The sequence below is a fragment of the Dipodomys merriami genome, unplaced genomic scaffold (genome assembly GCF_024711535.1).
Source record: "Dipodomys merriami isolate MVZ:Mamm:240054 unplaced genomic scaffold, mDipMer1.0.p SCAF_9, whole genome shotgun sequence".
NCBI classification, from domain to species: Eukaryota; Metazoa; Chordata; class Mammalia; order Rodentia; family Heteromyidae; genus Dipodomys; species Dipodomys merriami.
The window spans coordinates 26,709,371-26,731,210 of record NW_027206512.1 but is presented as its reverse complement, the minus strand read 5'-3'; the positions used below and the strand labels follow the sequence as shown (position 1 = coordinate 26,731,210).

The window sequence follows — 21,840 nt, the reverse complement described above, 5'->3', positions numbered from 1 at the left end:
GGCTTCAATCTCACAACTTCACTTACTGCCCTGTCAGGGGAATGTTTGTAAAACTCCAATTCCATGATACACTGCCTGGCTTTGCAGCTATCCCTTTGAAATCTTGGTAGAAGCTTCCATTGCCCTGTACCACTTAACATTCTACATTATTTTAAAGCCAGCATTACATAGATGGTGACATTTGCTTGAGCTCTGTTTGGCCACTTTCAACAACAGTGGTAATGACCTTTCAACGCCTAGACAGTTGAAGTTGAAGAAACAAATCCAGGTACTCTATGCAAACGGGGCACTTCAGGACTACGGTCTTCTCAAACTGAAGTTTTTTGTTTTTTGGTTTCTTTTTTTTTTTTTTTTTTTGGTCGGTCATGGGGCCTGAACTCTTAGCCTGGGCACTGTCCCTTAGCTCTACAGCCCAAGGCTAGCGCTCTACCATTTGAGCCACAGCGCCACTTCCAGCTTCTCCTGCTTATGTGGTACTGAAGAATCGAACCCAGGGCCTCAAGCATGTAAGGGAAGCACTCTACCACTGAGCCACTCTACCACTGAGGGCCTCTCAGCACTCAAACTTAAGTATTTTATTGAAGCCTTTGCTATAATCACAAAGATGTCCTCATGACATTTTTTGTATGATGGTTCAGTTCAGTTACCTGGCTCAATTGTTTCTAGACTGTGGTAAGGCAGACCATTATGGTGAACATATGGTAATGCAGAGCTTCTCAGCTCGTAGCTGCCAGGAAGCAGAGAGCAAATAAGAAAGGAGGGTCTAGACACCAAATACACCCTTCAATAAAACTCCCCTGTGGCATACTTCCTCCAACCAGGCCCCACTTCCTAACTTTCATCGCCTCCCAATAACATTAACACTCCATAAGTGGCTTAATCCATTGATATAAGTCAGAGTATACATGATCTAATCACTTCTCAACAATTGGACCACCAGCTTGTGGCTAAGTCTTACATAAATATCCTTACTATAACACAGACTGTTAAAGATCAACTTTCATTATCATTACTATAGTTAATTTACTTTTTCTTCTTTTTTTATGGTTTTTGGAAAGCGTCCTACTTTGCAGTAGAGGCTGGCCTGATATTCACTAAAGTGTACCAGCATGTCCTTGAATAAAAGGCCCTCCTGCTTCTCCCTCCCCAGTACTGCAAATACAGGTATGTAACCACCATGCTCAACTCTACCATGCCCAACTCTATTATGTTGACTTATTTCAGTAGTATTATTCAAAAGTTGGGTTTTTTGGGGGGTCCGGTCGTGGGGCCTGAACTCTGGGCCTGGGTGCTGTCCCTCAGCTCTTCAACTCAAGGCTAGCACTCTACCACTTGAGCCACAGCGCCACTTCCGGTTTTTTTCTTTTTTGCTTATGTGGTGCTGAGGAATCGAACCCAGGGCCTCGAGCATGCAAGGCAAGCACTCTACCACTGAGCCACCTTCCCGGTATACCAAACAGCGATTCCTTAAGTGTAAAAGTGAAAGTTCTTAACAGAATATAGAATTTGGTACTATCCACTAAGGTTCTAGTACTGTATCTCCTTTGACGATTGGAGAACCATTATATTGTATATTTCAAAGTGACTTATAATGTAGTTAAATCTAATACTGACATCATTAAAGAGAAGTTACGTTATATTTTATTTTCTATCATTTCAAGTTAGTCTAGACTCAGTACCTTAGGTAGTAAAGCAAAAAGATTTGAGGGGCTAGGAAGGTGGCTCAGTGGTGGAGTGCTTGCCTTACATGCATGAAGCCCTGGGTTCCTCAGCACCACAAAAGCAGGAAAGGCCAGAAGTGGTGCTGTGGCTCAAATGGTAGAGTGCTAGCCTTGAGCTGAAGAGCAGCACCCAGGCCCAGAGTTCAGGACCCACAATCGACAAAAAAAAAAAAAAAAAAAGATTTGAGTCTGAGGCTAGCCTAGGCTGCATAGCTCTGTCTCAATAAATAAAGTCCATATATTTTAAATTAGTTTTAATAATAAAATTTTACCATCACATATGCAAAGATTATCAATGAAGGAATGTGGTGGTGGTGGAAACAAAGAGTCTAACAGTGAAGTACTAGCTCTAGGTTTCATCAGAACTAATGACAATAGTATTCTATACAGAATACTGATTCTTGATTTTTTTGGGGAGGGGGGGTCCTGTAGTGGGGCCTGAACTCTGCCTGGGTGCTGTCCCTCAGCTCTTCAGCTCAAGGCTAGAGCTCTACCACTTCAGCCACAGCGCCACTTCCGGCCTTTTTTATTTATTTATTTATTTATTTTATTTTTATTTTTTTGCTTATGTGGTGCTGAAGAATCGAACCCAGGGCCTCAGGCATGCAAGTCAAGCACTCTACCACTGAGCCACCTTCCCAGACCATGATTCTTGATTTTCTAGCTATTTTTCTACCATTGGTTAGTCTGGAAGATATTAATGCCAGTGCTATGATTTAATTAGAGAACTAGATGTAGATATTAACAGTTGTATATATACCAGGTATCTTCTCTGCAAACAGTAAGCTTAGTTGAACTTTGACCAACTATATTGATGTGGATAGTAAAATTAGAAATGGAACCTCATGTGGAAGTGTTTTAAAGTCTGTATTCTGTGAGCAAATTCATAAAGCATAGCTTGGGAACATCCATTATTCATCCATTTCATCATTGTGAAAGTGTAAGAATCAAGTGGCTTGCCTATGGCTGGAGGGATCATTAATTTTCTGAGAGGCAATTTGTCAAGAAGCACAGGTTATGTCAACTGAGATTATCTAGACCTTTTTTCCCTTTAATTCAGAAAGGAAACAAGATGAAAGTGTTATACTATCAACTGAAAGTGGAATTCTTAAAGGAAAGCCACATACTCTGGGGTACCCAGAGCTGACAGCTCGCATCTGTGCAAATGCTTTTTGGGCTGGACTAGGCTGTGAAGAATTGGCATACAATGTAAGAAGACAACTTGAGTCTGAGGACAAAGGGGAAAAGAAGATTTTCTGTGTGACAACACATCACTTTTTCTCTCTTTCTCATTATATAGCACAGACTGGCCTTGAACTCTAGATCAAGCTGGCTCAGCCTTCTCAAGTGGGATTACAGTTGTGTACCACCATGACTGGCACTAGAATATATCTTTAGCGTATTTTTAAAATGCAAGGTTCCTATGGGTGAAGTCCATATTGAGCAGCTACGAATCTTTTGTTGGTACTTGCTGTGCACTATTTTTCCATACATGCCTATATACATGTATTCATTTCATACTTGTGAATATGATGCATATGATGTCTGCCAGTTTGCAATTGTACAGTAAGTAAATTTTTGCTAGTAGAAATTTGCCTTAATGCAAAAGACAGCAATGGTAATTAATAGATGATTAGACTGATGGAACAACATGTGGGAAAGCATGCATAAGATAAATAATTCCTCCCTTTAAGTTGTTCTCTCAGGCTGTTATAGAAATAAGGCTACGTTGTTCAATAGGAACTGTACCTATGCCTGTCTAAAAAAACTTAGCAATTTTGCAGTGATAGGCTAATTGGTGCAGAATGGGAATATAAACCCAGAGCTTGGTCTGAAGTGAAAAAAAACAGGAATAACAGAAAACCTGTATTTATTAGCCAAAGGTTACAGGCCCAGTTGTTGTAGAACAAAAGGCAGTCAGAAATTTAACAAGATTCTAGTAACAGGAAAGACAAAGTACTAAAATGGCTTTACAAACCTCCCTAACTAGCTCTAAAAGTATATATGTACAGGGGAAACTAAGGACAGCATGGCTAAGACAGCCAAGGCCTGTGGGTGTGGAGCAAGTGATAGAGCACCTGTGCAGCAAGTGCAAGGCCCTTGAGATCAAACCCCAGTGCCCTTTTTTAACATACATAATTAAAAGCTACAGACATAGTGGCATAGGCCTGTAATATTAGCTACTCAAGAGGTTAAGATCAAGAAGATGGTGATTTGAGGCTAGTCTGAGCAAAAAGTTCATAAGATTTTATCTCAATCAATATTTGGGTGTGTTAGTGTGTACCTGTCATCCCATCTGCTTGGGAAACATAAATAGGATTGTAATCCATGCTAGTCAGGGCAAAAAGTGAAGACCTATTTGGGAAAATCATAAAAGCAAAAAAGGATTGGGGATGGTGTTCAAGAAGTAGAATGCGGGGCTGGGGAAGTGGCTCAGTGGTAGAGTGCTTCCCTTGCAAGCCTCAGCACCACATAAGCAAAAAGAAAAAAGCCGGAAGTGGCGCTGTGGACAGCACCCAGGCCCAGAGTTCAGGCCCCAGGACCGGACCCAAAAACAAAAACAACAACAAGAAAAAAGTAGAATGCCTGACTACCAAGCATTCAAAAGCTAGTACCAGCTGGGTACCAATAGCTCACTCCTATAATACCAACAGAGAAAGAAAGAAAGAAAGAAAGAAAGAAAGAAAGAAGAGAGAGAGAGAGAGAGAGAGAGAGAGAGAGAGGGAGGGAGGGAGGGAGGGAGGGAAAGAAAGAGAAGGAAAGAAGGAAGGAAGGAAGGAAGAGCGAGATCACAGATTGCCCAAGCAGAGTTCAAGCCCCAAAACTAGCTAGTATCACGTGAATGAAACAAGCATAACTGGTTCCAACACTGAATGAATGCATCCTTCCCTCATCACACACACACACACACACACACACACACACACACACACACACACACACACACACACACACACACACACACACACACACACACACACACACACACACACACACACACACACACACACACACACACAAATCAGAAAGTGGAGGCTTAAAGACTTGTTTGAAATAAAACACTGTCCAGATCATTGTCTGTCCAGATCATTGGCTAACTATGAAGCTATACAGACATAGGAACTACCAACAGGCAGACAGAATGAAAATGGAAACTAATAGTTACTAAAACTGAGCAAAAACATCAACAGTTGAACACCTTAGAGGAGACAGAATCTACAATTTGAGTCTACTCAGGATGCTAAAATAAAAACAAAAACCCCTACACATAAAAACAAATTGTCTAGAGTTGCTAAAACATAGTAACTAGAATGTCTAGTAGTCAACTGGAAATTGCTATATAGTAAAGAAACATGAAATCCACCAAAGGAAATGAAGCAGCAGTCAATGGAGACTGGATCTGTATGGACCTAGATATTAAATTAGCAAAACATCATTAAAGGTAAATATATTTTAAAATATGAACACAAAATAGGAATCTCAAGAGAGAAATATGATCTATAATGAGCTGAATATAAAGGCTAAAAAGCAAGGGCTGGCGATGTAGTCCAGTGGGGTTGGCCTAGTATTGCACAAAGCCTGGGTTAAATCCTCAGCACTCTAAAGCTAGAAGGCACAATAACTGAAAATTAAAAATAATTACTGTGTGAATTCAACAGCAAATTTGAGATTGTGGATTAGGGAATCAGTGTGTCAGTGAGGGAACATGGTAGAATACACAGTACTTTACTTCAGTACAACCTGAAACAAAACACCAGATGTGTGGTTTCGGGAAAATGTGGGTGGCAAGGAAAGGCAAGGGAAGAACAACAATGAACAGCAAAGACCAGGGGAAACACAGAAATACTGGACTTTACAGAGAAATAAAGTCTTGATATAGTGTACTCAGGAAAATCCTACAGATTACTGAGAACCCCTTCATAGAAAGGAAAGCAAGGGAACAGGAAAGCCTCAGGAAGCCTCCCTCCTCCTGTTCCTGGTACACAAGCTGCCATTCTATAAAACTAAAGCTTAACCTGAGTTCTACACTCCACACAGCAAGTAAACACCTTGCTGTCCCTAACTTACCAACTATGTCATGTAAGAGAACCCTAAGAATTCTTACAGAAAAGCTCTGACAGAGCAGAACTCTCAAACTTCAAAGACGAAGTAAGCAACCATCCCCAAGAACTTAGTGTGGACACAAGAAACTGACTTGCAGTCAGATTCTGGGACAGATTAACTACGGTAAGTAGTACAGAAAGCTAGAAACAATCGCATGAAAGAAAAAAAAACCCATTTGAATACATATCTTAGGGTTCAGTTCCCTAACATCACCTTATCTGGCCTTTTCTGCTTGTCTCAGACATATACTAGATATTGCAAATAAGGCACATTTATAAGATTATTTCTTTGTTGCTTTGTATGTCCCTCCCCCACAGTATAACCCCTGCTTTCACTGTATTTGATGTCAGTATAATTTGTGGACGGGAAGGGGAAAAACAAGTCATTTAAATAGGGATACAGGTGGACCCATTGCAACAATGAGATGTACAAGTCGTTACGTCAAAAACTAACTTTACAACTTTGGTGGGGGGGGGATTGGGGGGAGGGGCCGGGGGGGAGGATGGGAAGGGATAGGAAGGGGAAACAAAGGAGGAGGCTACAATGCTTGATAAGAAATGTACTCATTATCTTGCCCATGTAATTGTAACCCCTCTGTACAGTATTTTCACAATAAAAAATAAAAAATGAAAAAAAAAAGTACAGGAAGCTCAAATCATGCAGACTCAAAGGAAAACCATAGTGGAAATGTCAGCTCAAACTCTAGTGAGAGATAAACAACAGCTATTTGTGAATATAAGCAAAGATGCTAGAACAGAGAACACAGGCTTGGACCACTGTTGCTTACCCAACCAGTGTAGACCTCTTGCTTAGACATAAGCGAAATGAACTACAAAGGACTCCAGTTCATTTTCTTCTGATATGGTTCTTGATCAGGTTTGGTTCCCTGAACATGTTCCTCACCCACAGTATAACCCGTTTTTACTGTATTTGATGTTGGTATAATTTGGGGAGGGGAAGGGAAAAAACAAAATGCTTAAATAGGGATACAGGTTAACCCATTGTAACAATGAGATGTACAAGAAACTCTTGAAAAATGAACTTTACAATTTAGATGGGGGAGGGGAAGGAGGTAGTTGTGCAGGTGGGAGGAAAGGGAATGTAGGGGGAAAACAAAGGAGGCAAAAATGCTTGATAAGAAATGTACTCATTACCTTGTTCATGTACCTGTAACCCCTCTGTACAGTATTTTCACAAAACATTTTAAAAAAAGAAAGAAAATGAGCTACCACCCAGTAACTGTGAGAAACTACACCAAAACCCTGCCACTGCACAATCCTGCCCAAAAGAGTGTAGGTGATTAAAACCAGGCTCAGAAAGACAAATACCATATTTTGGGGGTTTTATGTTTGTTTGTTTGGGTTTTTTTTTTTTTTGCTTATATGTAGCATCTAGATTTGAAGAAAAGAAGAAAAAGAATACAAGAAAGAAAAGCAGGATTATTTGGGGAAGAAGGTGCCAATCAGACAGGGTGAGAGGGTGTAAATAATTTGACTAAGTACTTTAAGCATTTGGATTTATGCTAATATACAATTTCTCACATATACTATTAAAGAAACTATGACCTAAAGGAAATTACAATGTCAAATGGATTAAGGATATACTTTATATTTGACTGAAGAAAATACTGAAGTCAGAGAATCCAATGAAAGCTGCCTAGATTTCCTTTTGAAAAGGATCCCAAGTATTACTTACAATATGGAAATAGCGCTTCTGTAGGGAGACGTTTCAATGTTACTACATTTTGCAGTAAAATGTCCATCTTAATTTTCTAGTTAAAAAAACTAATATAGCCAGATGCCGGTGGCTCACGCCTGTAATCCTAGCTAATCAGGAGGCTGAGATCTGAGGATCACAGTTCAAAGCCAGCCCAGGCAGGAAAGTCTGTGAGACTCTTATCTCCCAATAAACCACTAGAAAACCAGACATGGCGCTCTGGCTCAAGTGGTAGAGTGCTCACCTTGAGCTGAGGAGCGCAGGGACAGCACCCAACCCCAAAGTTCCAGCCTCACGACCAAAAAAAAAAAAAAAAAAAACTATATAATATAAATATAGACAATATAACCAGACAATACAATACATGAACAGAAATCACATCAGTGTCATATCACTACAGAAGTCTTCATTAGAATAAATTAGTCAGCATGGGCAAGGATTGAAGGGCTATAGTTACAAACCAAGGAATGCCAAAGACTGCCAGCAAGCCAACAGAAATTAGAAAGAAGGAAGTTATCCGCTACAGGTTCTAAGACAACACTACCATGATGACATCTTGCTTTGAGACAAAACAATTTAAGTCACGAGTGGTGTTTTGTCAACTAAGTCCTAGGAAACTAATACAGACAGTCTATTTACTATATGCAGTTTTCTATTATTAGATTAATTATCAATGGTCTTATATTTGGAATGGTTCTAAATGAATAGACAATTTCTTCTGGCAAGGATGTGTTCTATATTCATTGTGCAGATGATTTCATATTCCTTCTATGTTATTAAAATAGTATCATCAACAGGGACATCACTAGAGGCAAGGTGGGTATTCATGGAAAAATTAGAAGGTACATATGGCAGTATGAAATGTTTACTAAAAATATGAAATGTTTAATCCAAATTTACATAAAACTGAATAAAATTTTTATTTTAAAATGACAATTACAAAAACATCCCAACTATAGTTATTTCATATATACGTATATATGTTTATATATACACATGTGTGCAATATGTACATAATATATTTACACACACAAACACATTTAAACTTTGCCTTTTCATCTCTTTATTTGAGTAAATAGAAGAACACTTTCTTCATTCAGGAGGTTTTTGATGTTGTAATAATTACCTAAAAGTGAAGCAATAAGAAAAAAAATTATTTCCATCTCCATAGGAGTCCAAGCATTCCATCATCATCTGAACATTGCAGAATTTAACAGAAAAACAATTCATCTAACTCTAAATCATGAATTAGAAGATCTAAGTGTTAACCATTACCTCTTAATTTAGATAAAGCCTGAAAGAATATAAATTTCTCAGCATTCTGTAGCAAATGTAGAAATAAATTAGACATGGTGCAAGAAAACCTCTGCCTGAAAGCAATCATCATGAGGTTTCCCTGAACTAGATCTATACATACATAAGGAAGTATAAAAGGTACAATGTTAAGTAAAACACAGATTTCAAAATTTTTTAAAGGCAAAAGCTGTTCTTAACACACTAAATGAGTTTCTTTGACAGCAAAAATGAAATACAAATGGACAGGGTCATTTGAGACGGTGATTACCATTACTTTGACTTTCCATGTATTAGAAATAACTACACATTATAATTAACTGAATTAATAAATATTAACAAACAACACTGTTAATACATAAGAAGTACATAAAAAGTGTTTCCTGGCATCAAAATGTAAGCTCTACAGGGATATTCTTCCCAAGCTCTTAGAGAATGGTGTAGCTATAAAAAAGAACTTATAAAGTAGTATGGAGGTTCCTCAAAAGACTCCACATAGAGCTCCCCTATGATCCAGCAATCCCACTTTTGGGCATTTACCCAAATGTTCACAAACAAGACCACACTAAAGCTACCTGCACAACTAGGTTTACTGCAGCATTATTTACCATAGCTAAGATATGGAACCAACCCAGATGCCCCTCAGTAGATGAATGGATCAAGAAAATGTGGTATATACACACAATGGAATTCTATGCCTCCATCAGAAAGAATGACATTGCCCCATTTGTTAGGAAATGGAAAAACTTGGAAAAAATTATATTAAGTGAAGTAAGCCAGGCCCAAAGAAACATAGGTCCCATGGTTTCCCTTATTTGCAAAAACACTATACATTTATCAAATGGTAAAATAAAAATATGTACCCAACTACTTTGACAGTACTTCTCCCTGCCTCCCCCATTCCAGGGGTTGAACTCAGGGTCATTCAAGTTCTTGTGCTTGCTCAGCTGGCATCACTAGAGGCAAGCCTTCAGCCCTGCTTTTTGCTGTTTTAAAAATGGAAATCTTTCAGACTTTTCTGCCCAGACTGGCTGCAAAATGTGATCTCCTGCCTTACAGCCTTGTGAGTAACTAGGATTATAAGTGTGACCCACTGATGTCTGGTTAGTACTTCATTTTGTCCATTGTGGCTTCTTTAGTTTTCATGGTGTACATAAGCAACAAATACATATTTAAACTACATGAAATAAAATGTCTTTTGCTATTCTTACCTGAAGGAACATAAAATGAATCCCCAGTAGTTATTCTGTAAGGTGTTTCATGTAAGGTACACAAAAGATCACCAAAACTGACATAAAAAACCTACAAAATACATTGAATCACAATAATGACATTTCAGATTTCCTTACAGGAAATACAATATGCAGAATAATAACTCTCTTTGGATAACTCTCAAATCTTCAGAACCTATTTTGTTGACTTCATCCTTTCAGATTCCTAAGAGATTGCATATTAAACAATATCCTTGGGGCTGGGAAGGTGGCGCAGTGGTAGAGCGCTTGCCTTGCATGCCTGAGGCCCTGGGTTCGATTCCTCAGCACCACATAAGCAAAAAGAAAAAAGCCGGAAGTGGCGCTGTGGCTCAAGTAGTAGAGCACTAGACTTGAGCTGAAATGCTGAGGGACAGCACCTAGGCCCAGAGTTCAGGCCCCATGACTGGACCCCCTTAGCTATAATTTTTTTAAGTACGTTTTTTAAATGAAGGCACATTAGATACCTTAAAATTCTACAATTTAAAAAAATAAAAAAATAAAAAAAAATTCTACAATTTTCAAGTTCAGAATACAGGATTACACACATACACCCAAGATCAACATTGCATGGATATGTCTCCAATGAGGACAAAGGTGACTTTGATTCTATTGCTAACCAGTTAAAAGACAATGTTGCTGTAATATTATCAGTACTTTGTGGTACTGAGGACTAAAACCAGAGCCTTATAATGGTTTAGTAAGCATTCCACCTCTTGAACTACGCTCAAAGCCCTTTTGTTTCTAATATACTGTCTCCTCTTGCTAACTTTACCCAGGTTGGCTTCAAACTCCAGACCTTTCTTCCTCTGCCTCCCAATTTATTAATAGGCACATACTACTGGTCCCTACTTAAAGAATTTTTGAAGTCTTTTAATTTTGGCTTCTAAATAGTTTTTGAAGTCTTTTAATTTTGGCTTCTCAAATGCATAATCAGAGAAATATGATTAGACAATCTCTATAATGCTCTCCAGTTCTGAAATTCCAATGATTTGGAAATTTATAATCTAAAATCCTTTAAGTAAAGATCATGCCTTAAATTCCATAACCTAAGGTTATAGTGTAATACACAGAACTAGTATCTTTTTTTGTATCCAATAACTTTTTTTATTACCTTTAAGTAGTTAATTAGTAGTTAAGTAGTTGGGTTGTCATTTAACAAGGCAGTTTATGAATATATCTTGATCAAAGTCATTTCTTTCAATAATCTAGTATTTTTAAATAAACTTTCGCTAATTGACTCCAAAGAGACTTAAGATATTTAAAAAAAAATTCTGTGCAACAACAGGATTCAGAGTAATATGACATCATAACGAAGAAAATAACACTTTAATGCCTCATCAAATTCAATAAATCACAAGTATATCTATAAAAAACAAGAGGCGGACAACATCACGCCTGTAATCCTAGCTACCCAGGAGGCTGAGATCTGAGGATCACAGTTCACAGGAAGCCCAGGCAAAAAAGACCTAGTGAGATTCTTGTCTACAATTAACCACACAAAAACCAGGAGTGGCACTGTGGCCATGAACACAAAGAGGCTCAGGGACAGCACCCAGGTCCTGAATTCTAACCTTGCAACCAACAAAAATTAAAGAATATTTAAAAAAATAACTCACCAATATATCTTGGCCAACATGCTGCTTTCCCTTTTCTTCACAGGGTCCTAATATCAATTTCCCAGTAGAAAAAAATGGTGTATCCAGTGTTTTATATACTCTCAACTCACCATGCTCAATAAAAAACTGGTATGTATCTCGGAGCCTTATAAGATCTAGGGGAAAAACAGTAATGCAAAGCAATAACAATGATGTTGATTAATATTATACATACTTTTTTATAATAAAGTTATTTCTAGATATAAAACTTGCCTTACATAAATAAACATTGTTACCATTGATGACCTTCTATTCTGAAGCTGAAATACCAGAGGTCAAATTTCACACACAGCTTAACTGAAGGCAAGTTAATTACATACCCAGGCATACAACTGTGCTTATGTGCTACCCTTCTCTCTTTTATCCCTCCCTCCCTTCCTCTGTACTTCAATTTCCCTTTCTGTAAAAAATGAATAATCGTTAAGCTATGCTAACCAGCTGCTATGAACATCAGAGTTAATGTATTTAAACTATTTAAAACAATGTCTGGCTCAAAGTAGGCATTGTTAGTTTTAGCATCATAATAATGGAATTATTGTTCTTTCTATTAAAGCTAAAATGGAAAATAAGTTGAAATACAAAAAAGAGTATATTTTTAAAGAGTATAGCCTATAATACAAATAGCTCATCATCATGAAAATAAGTAATTAAATAAGTCTTTATTTAATCAATTTAAGACTATTCTTGTTCACTATTTTACTTTCAAAAAATTCCCAATGACTGCTCCAGTCCTATAATTAACACATTATTTAATCATCAGCTTTGTTTAATCATCAGCTTCTGCCAAAATAATAACTTAAGATGTAAAGTGAAATCTATTTCAAAACCAAAATTCTAAAAGGAAATATCATTGCTACCATTGTGTTTGACCTATTCATACTCTGGCTTAGGATAAATAATCCTTTTTACTAACAGGCACAGTCCTAACAATTGATGAGATATTTTACCTATTTACTGTATGTAAATATTGACTGGTAAATAGACAAGTCCCTATGTCCTAAGCCTCCACCCATCTATAATCTACCACTTGGGATCTTTCTCTATGGGCATCCCAGAAACTAAGCAAGAGGCTTCTAGGATTTCTGCCAGGCTTACTAATTGAGGCTGATATTGGTATAGCTCACTGATGTCCTTGATGGTCACCCTCACAAAGGATTTGTGTCTTCAGTACTATGATAGATCCACAGATTCAAAAAACTGCCTGGCTCTGCCATAATCCATGCCTGGCCCCATAATGAGTAGATCCTGGGGTCTTCGAACTAACTTGATATTTTATCCATGAACAACTCCTGTTCTCATATTATTTTCTAGTTAAAAAAAAAAAAAAAAGACCCAGACTCTCTTGGGTAAGGGGTAACACTTATTCTTTGGCTGTCCTCAAGGCTTTGTGCACGCTAAAATAGCACTATACCATTTGAGCCACACTCCCAGAACTTTTCTTCCCCAGGCCAGCTCTTAGCCTTCCAAATAGATAGGAGTTCACAAATGAGCCACCAGTGCCTAGCTAAGATAATCTTCCTGATTGCAATGTTAACACTTGCAGTCTAGAGAGCAGTAAGTCCCTGATAGAATGCTATCCATATTTCTCCACAGTTCTTCTCATATAGGATGCTTATTGGAATTAAGCCATCAGTGCTAAAAGAGTGAAGAAAGTAGGCATATGAATCATAAAGTCACCAGTTTGTTATCATTAAAAATCTTCCATATCATTCTTGAATTTACCCATATGAATAGTCTCTCTTGTTTCTGGGTCCTTTACTTCTGTTGGCTGCAAAGGATCTCCTACAGGTATATCCAAAGTTACTTTAACTTGATTTTCTGTGAAAGAGATACCATTAAAATATAAACTTACTTAAAATTCTTCTCAGTTATATTTAAAAAGTCCAATACAAAATACAGTTAGAGAAGTTATGCAAAAAAAACTGACAGATATCACTTTTTGTTTATAAATTGTCACTATGATACACAAAAATTCAAAAACATTCAAAAAATATCCCACAATGATTTAATATAGAAGCACATATCCAAAACTTCCTATTTTTCTGTAAACCCAATATAACATATGAACTCAAATGCTTATTTCATGAACAATCTAAATGGAATTTTACATACTGTGAAAAACAGAATTACACAATAAACTTTAGAAAAAAATTATTAAAATGTCTACTGTAACCACAGTGTGGGTATGGAAAAAGAAAGTTCCATTTTGTCTGTGTAATTTACTCAAGAGAAAATGTTTAAGAACATGCCATTAATGACACTTTTCTAAGAATAAAAGTAGCTTACTTTAAAAACTTGACAAAAAAGTTGGACTTTTACTTCATTATATCAGAAATTCTTAAACAAAAATCTCAAATTTTGCAGTTTCTTCCCAAAGAATTGTTATTTAAAATAAAATATAAAAGTTACTTTTAAGAATAAGTTCATACTTCTTTCATTGCTGTCAAGACAGATCCTTTTCCTATTAGTTATTTTGTTCACTTTGCCCACATTTTCTTTTGCTTTCCTTTTAGATGATACTATGTCTGGGGATAGTATTCCACCAATCACAAATCCTCCTGAAATTCAACAACAAAGAAGGTAAAAAATATCAAGCAAAAAAACTTGAAACAAAACTCTTTAAGTATGTTCCATTTCCACTTAAAGCATCCAGATATTACTAGATTCTATAGCAAATAGCTCAATTTCAAACACAATACTAATCAGTTTTAATGTGTCTCTACTATCTAAAAGTCTAGACACATTGATAAAATATGACTAAATAATTACTTGAAATCAATAGTTTTCAGTGAAGTTGGTTAAAACAAAAAAAGCAGAAGCCAATAATGACTTAGTAGTAGGATATATATGTGTGTCCTCTGAAGTCTACTCACCAAAAGAATTTTAAGATAACACTATAGTTTATTGCCTAATTGCTTCTACTTTATAGAAAAATATTAGACAATGGTTGATAAATATAATTATGGAAAATACTTCAACTTAACCAGCTATTATATTCTTGTTCTAATCTAATGTTTCATTTGATGTAACTAGAAACCTTGTCAGAAAATAATAAAACACAACAAAGCGTACAATCAACTAGGTACCAAAGAGATTTTTTTTTTTTAATGATCCCCTCTGCAGTAATCAGGTAAATCTGGATCCTAAACCTACTCTTATCCTGTTTTTGGAAGGTAATGATTAAATGAGGTAATGCATGTAAATATATAGGACAGTACCTGGTACATGAGTTACAGACCTAGTACATGAGTTATAGAACTTTTTAGTTTTTTTTTTTCTTTTGGTGCCAGCTCTTAGCTTTTTCTCTCATAGCTGGCAATTTATTACTTGAACCACACATCTACTTCCAGCTTTTAACTGTTTAATTGGAGATAAAAGTCTCAAGCATTTGTTTATTGGGCTGTTCTCAAATCTTGGTCTCCTGAGGATTATAGGCCTGAGCAACTGAGTGGTGCAAGGCTTAGTTTTCTATAATGTAAGGTAAAACTTCACCTGATGGTCTCTCATGATAATCTACTCGCTCCCCTCGCCAGTATTCCAAAGGTCTCAAACGTATTCTCTTGGTCCTTCGAACATTTGGTGTATGGGAAGGTAATACTGAAAAAGATTTTAGATTAAAATGTAAATATTCAGTCAAGAGGATTGTTTAGTCATGGGATTCATATTATCTTTTAAATCATAAATGCTTCTAGAAAAAAAGCTAGAAAAACAAAATTTTAAGATATGATTTTACAGATAGAGAAAGAAGAGCCAATGCAAAATCAGGCTTCTAAATGGATCAAGACTATAACCTTGCTAATTCCCAGGGCTAACAATGTGGAAGGCACTCATCTTCATCTAAACAATGCAAACTTGCATATATGAAATACTTTTTTGTTATACTGTCAAATTCCTATATCCTTCTATGCTGTGTGTCCTAATGATTTCTAATTCTGAAAGCTCTCCATTATAATTATATTGTTTTAGTGAGTATCTTCTTGCTTTTTCAATTTATTTTTCTTTATTCATAGTCAGTTGCTAGGTTATTTGGCACATACAACTTTAATTTTTCTATCTTCTTCATAAATGACTATCATTAAGACCTTATCAACTTCAGCTTTAACCTTAATCAAGTTTTGTGTATGTGTGTGTATGGTGGTCCTAGGACTTGAACTTAGGGCCTGGGTGCTATCTCTGAGTTTTTGTGCTCAAGACTAGCATTCTACCACTTGACTCACAACTCTACTTCTGGTTTTTGTTTTTTGGTGAATAGTTGGAAATAAAGAGTCTTCATGGACTTCTGTGGCCAGGCCTGGCTTTGAACCTTGATCCTGGAATCTCAGCCTCCTGAGTAGCTAGGATTATAGGCATGAGCCTATAGGCACTCTGCCTACCCTTAATCAGTTTTAACTTTAAATTCTAATTTGTCTAAAACTTTCTAACATTTACCTTTTTGTTTACCTAATTCTTCCATAATCTTTTATTTTATACCTACACTTTCATAAACTCCTTTCCTTTCCCATTCTTCCTCCCTCCCCCCTCTTCTCCCTCCTGCTATTTTTCTCCCTCCCTTCCTTCTCTTCCTTCTTCTTCTTCTCCTTGCCCTCTAAGAAACTGGTTCTTACTCTTCCTATTTGGTAACTTTCAGGCAACTTTTACCATAATTCTCTTTTGTCCCAACTTCTGTCCTCAAGACAGCAAGTTATTTTAAAAAGTAGTATAGATTCCAAATTAGTACTATGAAAATCCCTAAACAATTAAAATTTTCCAACTAAATCAGTATTATGTGGTAGACATATTATTCTCAAGGTAATGAGTTCCGTTATATAATCACCTCTCTAGAATGCAGCTGGTGACTGTGACTTTGCCCCACCTACCAAAATAAACAAATGCTGGGATGTAGCTCAGTGATAAAACACCAGACTATGGGTTGGGAAGGTGGCTCAGTGGCAGAGCGCTTGCCTTGCATGCATGAGGCCCTGGGTTCGATTCCTCAGAACCACATAAGAAAAAAGAAAAAAGCCGGAAGCGGCGCTGTGGCTCAAGTAGTAGAGCATTAGCCTTGAGCTGAAGAGCCGAGGGACAGCGCCCAGGCCCCATGACCGGACCCCAAAAAAGAAAAAACACACACACAAAAAAAACACCAGACTAACATGCCCAAAGCCCTGGGTTCAACCTACACCACTGCAATTTTTTTTTTTTTTTTTTTTTGGTTGAGACTTAGTAGCATTCCATTCTTCAGTGGAAATAATATACAAAAGACTTACCTAATTTATGATGTAATTTCTTATCTGGTGCTACTTTAGATCTTTTTACTGGTGAACCATCTGTAAAATGCAAACGATAATGTTATAACTAATGCCTTCATATTCCATGTTGACCTACATTCACTTAAATTCCATGTTGACTTGGCCAAGTAAAGTGTAATTTAAGCAAAACTTGACAGGACAATACATTTTACTACTTTTCTCCTTTTCATTGTAAAGGAAGGAAAACTAAGAAAAAACAATATAGTAATATAACATTTCTCTAGTTTTTTTGTTTTTTTGTTTTTTTTTTGGGTCCGGTCGTGGGGCCTGAACTCTGGGCCTAGGTGCTGTCCCTCAGCTCTTCAGCTCAAGGCTAGCGCTCTACCACTTGAGCCACAGCGCCACTTCCGGCTTTTTTCTTTTTGCTTGTGTGGTGCTGAGGAATCGAACCCAGGACCTCATGCATGCAAGGCAAGTGCTCTACCACTGAGCCACCTTCCCAGCCCCGACATTTCTCTAGTTTTTGACACAATGAATAAACTTAAATACCATTACCAGTTAAATATAGCAAACACAATTTTTCTATTGTTCACTAACAGGAGAAATAAAGCACTGATGAATTCTGCAGAATTAATGTAACCTATGATCCACTCAAAAATATAGGTGTAAACTTAATTGTTCAGACATTCAACTTTAATTGTGGTGAAGGATTTAAAAATAGCAGTCCTCATGGGCTGGGAAGGTGGCTCAGTGGTAGAGCGCTTGCCTTGCATGCCTGAGGCCCTGGGTTCGATTCCTCAGCACCACATAAGCAAAAAGAAAAAAGCCAGAAGTGGTGCTGTGGCTCAAGTGGTAGAGCACTAGCCTGAGCTGAAGAGCTGAGGGACAGTGCCCAGGCCCAGAGTACAAGCCCCACGACTGGACCCAAAAAAAAAAAAAAAAAAAAAAAAAAAAAAAATAGCAGTCCTCAATTTCCTTTCTATGAAGAATTCTTCCCTATCATGAAACAAAGTTTCATCAGATACTGGTGGCTCTTGCCAGTAATCCTAGTTAATCAAAAAGCTGAGATTTGAGGATCTAGGTTCCAAGTCAATCCAGGCAGGAAAGACTAAGAAATTCTCATCTCTTATTTCCCAGCAAGAAGTCAAAAGTAGATGTAGGGAAGGCAAGGAGAGGAGGAGGGGAGGGGAGAACAGGGAATATCTCCTGCTGTAGTAACTTGCAATGCAACAAAATGACTTTCTAGGATTTGGAAGGCTAGCAGGTTCCACTAGGGAATCTCACTTTGGGGGAGACAACAATGATACAAAGATTAACCATCTGAGATTGTCATGCTGTGAGAAAAACAAAGATGGTCATGGGTAAAAGCCATGTATAAATAAGATTCTGAATTTGTCCTGTGCTTTCCAGCCATTCTAGATAAGTACCAAAAACAAAATTGAGAAAGTCATTTTAGATGTCCAGCCCAGCTGAACTTCTGTATGTCTGCACTCAAAAGCTTGTAGCCAACTATAAAACCATGAAAACACCATTAACGACTATCTAGTAAAACCAACTTGACAGAACCACACAATCAACAACTGTCCAAAGACACTGAATTTAGGGTTGTTATGCCATGATACATAACTGAAACATTTCATGCTGTATGAAATATACATATTTTACTGAAAAGTAAGTCAAAGCTTTTATTCTATTCTCAGGTGCGACATAGAAGAAAATTTTTCAATAGCAGTGGCCATTGGAGGCAGTTGGTGGTAAGAGAAGAAATTGAACAAATAAGCAATTGTTCTGGGAATTTGGGATTTGTACTAGAATTATGGGAATCAAGTTTCTCACTACTTGAGAAGAATTTTATTTTTTAAAAAGCAGGGGGAGAAGTCTATGTTGGAATGGTATTATTTTAAATTCATGGATTCTAAATAGAAATAATGATATATATTCCCATGTTACTCTGTGTGTGTTTGTGTGTTTGTGTGTGTGTGTGTGTGTCTGTCTGTCTGTCTGTCTGTCTGTATTTCTTATCTAGGTTCACTGAAAAAGCAAAGAAGCAGATAGCAACCAATACCCAGATCTGGGATTCTAGATGGCATTTACTTTAAAAAGAAATAGGTTCCTTCAAAGAAATAACTAATTCCAAAGCTCAGGGAGAAAAGCCTACAATATCTTATGTGATTTTTCCCACCATCACGCCCTTGCCCCCCGAAAAAGTAGACAGCATTCAAGAATGATAGAAATATGACCAAAAAAACTCAGCAAGACCAGATGAAAGAACACCACCTGCATATATCTGGCATAACATGAGTGTTAGAATAAATGATAGTTGAACATTAAAACCCCATCGAGTAAGAGAAAAAACCAGTAGTCCACACTGATGTAAATAAATGGGGTCAAAAATTTCTTACAAGCCAGGTGCTGGTGCCTCATGCCTGTAGTCCTAGCTACTCAGGAGGCTGAGATAGGAAGATCGTGGTTCAAATCTAGCCCAGGCAGGAAACTCTGTGAGACTCCTATCTCCAGTTTAATTACCAGAAAACCAGAAGTAATGCTGTGGTTCAAGTGGTAGAGTGCTCACCTTGAGCTGAAGAGCTCAGGGACAGCACTCAGGGCCAGAGTTCAAACTCCACAACACACACAACACACACAACACACACACACACACACACACACACACACACACACACACACACACACACACACACACACACACACACACACACACACACACACACACACACACACACACACACACACACGGCAACCAAGTAATTAATGAAGTAAAAGTGAATAAAATATGGATCCTATGGCTTATAAACGGAAGGGTAAAATGTTGTTCTCCCTATTGTATAACCCATGTTGTCACTATATTTGATTCTGCTGTCCTACATCTTGTATATACATTTTTCAAACTTGGGGAGGGGAAAGGAAATAACAAAATGCTGAAACAAGGATACAGGTTGACCAATTGTAAGAATGAGACGTACAAGACACTATATTGAAAACAAACTTTACAACTTGGGGGGAGGGGAGAGTACGGGAAAAACAAAGGATGGGGGTAACAATGCTCGATAGGAAATATACTTATTACTTCACTCATGTAACTGTAACCCATCTGTACAATAACTTTATAATAAAAAATTTAAATAAAAAATAAAAAGAGCCAGGCGACAGTGGTTCACACCTGTAATCCTAGCTACTTAAGAGGCTGAGATCTGAGGATCGCAGTTCAAAGCCAGCCCAGGCAGGAAAGTCCATGAAACTCTTATCTCTAATAAACAACTCAGAAAACCAGAAGTGGCACTGTGGCTCAAGTGGTAGAGTGCTAGCCTTGAGCTGAAGAGCTGAGGGACAGCACCCAGGCCCAGAGTTCAAGCCCCATGACCGACCAAAAAAAAAAAAAGAAACCAGTAGTCCACACTGATGTAAATGGGGTCAAAAATATTTCTTACAGTAAGCAACCAAGTAATTAATAAAGTAAAAGTGAATATAGATCCTATGGTTGATAAATGAAAGGGTAAAATAGGATAGGATATAGAAACAACATCAAAATATCACTCCACAAAGAAAAAAAAAAGGATCACATATTACAGAAGTGAAAAACTTGGCAGACAGTAACTTGAGACTAGATTAAAACCATCAGAAGTAGATTAGTTAACACCATACCACCTCTCCCACTGTGATGCACAAAGAAAAGAATCATTCTGTAATACTCCTGTCAAATACTTTTGTCATTGCTTTGATCATGAAGAAACATCAAAGATACTCAGGTTGAAGATCACCCTAAAGAATGAAAGCCTATATTCTTCAAAAATGTCAAGGTTAGGTTAGAAAAAGGCTACAGAACAATTCCAAGACAAAGAAAACTTAAGAGACATAGCAGTTTAAATGCAATCCATGATTGAGGACTGTATTGTAAACCACAGAGAAGTTTGGATAGGCTGCTGCTAAAATTTAAATGAAAACAAAATGATTAACAGTGTTGTATTAATGTTCATTTCTCAACTAAAGAGAATAGTTCTGAACTCCAGAATATTCAAGAATAATAGTTCATCATGTACGCAGCTGCTCTCACAAACAGTTCACAGACAATTAATAATATGTAAACATATAGAGACATATGTAAACATAGAAGAGACAAGGCTCTACCACTGAGCCACCATTCCAGCCCACAATTCTTGAACATTGTTACCCCATCCCTACTTTTCTCCCGCTTTCCCTCCTCCCTGACTCGTCCGCTCCCATCCCCACCACAAGTTGTAAAGCTCATTTCCAACATAGTGTATTGGGAGTATCACTGTTGCAATGGTTCACCCTTTGTCCTTTATCTCACCATTTCTGTGATTTCCCTTTCCATCCCCAAACCGGATAACCTTATAAACAAGACAAAGGGTACCTAAATCAAAATCAGTGACAACAGGGCATAAACCAAAGGGGGAAATAACTGCAAACAGTACACTTTAAAATTACAATGTTAATTTTTGGGCTTGCTTTTGACCTTCCCAATGGGGCACTATTTCATCAGCAGCATGGTTCTCTAACTCATCTTGTCTGTGTCTGTACTGATGGTTATGAACCAGAAAGTCCTATTAATATAAATATATAAATAAGTATTGGATTCTTTTTAAAAGAATCCCTCCCTCATTTTCTCCCACTTACCCTACCCTCTCCCCTCCTCTCAACAAATTATAAAGTTCATTGCCAACATAGTGTCTAGTAAGTATCATTGTTACATTAGTTTATCCTTTATCCTTCTGTTTCTGTGATTCCCTTTCCCTTCCATGGATCAGATATACTGTGTGATTTTTTTTTGTTTCTTTTGTATGTTCTTCCCCTATAATCCCTGTTTTCACTGTATTTGATTAGGGTGCCCTGC

The 21,840-nt window shown here is 37.4% G+C and overlaps 1 protein-coding gene across 2 annotated transcripts in view; it reads right to left on the bottom strand.

The window, feature by feature from the left end:
- Positions 1-8,478: 8,478 nt before the first annotated feature.
- Positions 8,479-21,840, bottom strand: part of Cenpc (centromere protein C) — a 51,979-nt gene continuing 38,617 nt past the window's right edge. For both annotated transcript variants that reach the window (XM_070012250.1, XM_070012251.1), the window contains 7 exons: positions 16,989-17,048; positions 15,235-15,339; positions 14,172-14,300; positions 13,465-13,560; positions 11,704-11,858; positions 10,046-10,136; positions 8,479-8,667 (listed from right to left, as the gene is read on the bottom strand). In XM_070012250.1, coding sequence (XP_069868351.1) covers positions 8,597-8,667; positions 10,046-10,136; positions 11,704-11,858; positions 13,465-13,560; positions 14,172-14,300; positions 15,235-15,339; positions 16,989-17,048 — 707 coding nt within the window. In that variant the 3' untranslated portion in view covers positions 8,479-8,596. The remainder of the gene's footprint in view (positions 8,668-10,045; positions 10,137-11,703; positions 11,859-13,464; positions 13,561-14,171; positions 14,301-15,234; positions 15,340-16,988; positions 17,049-21,840) is intronic.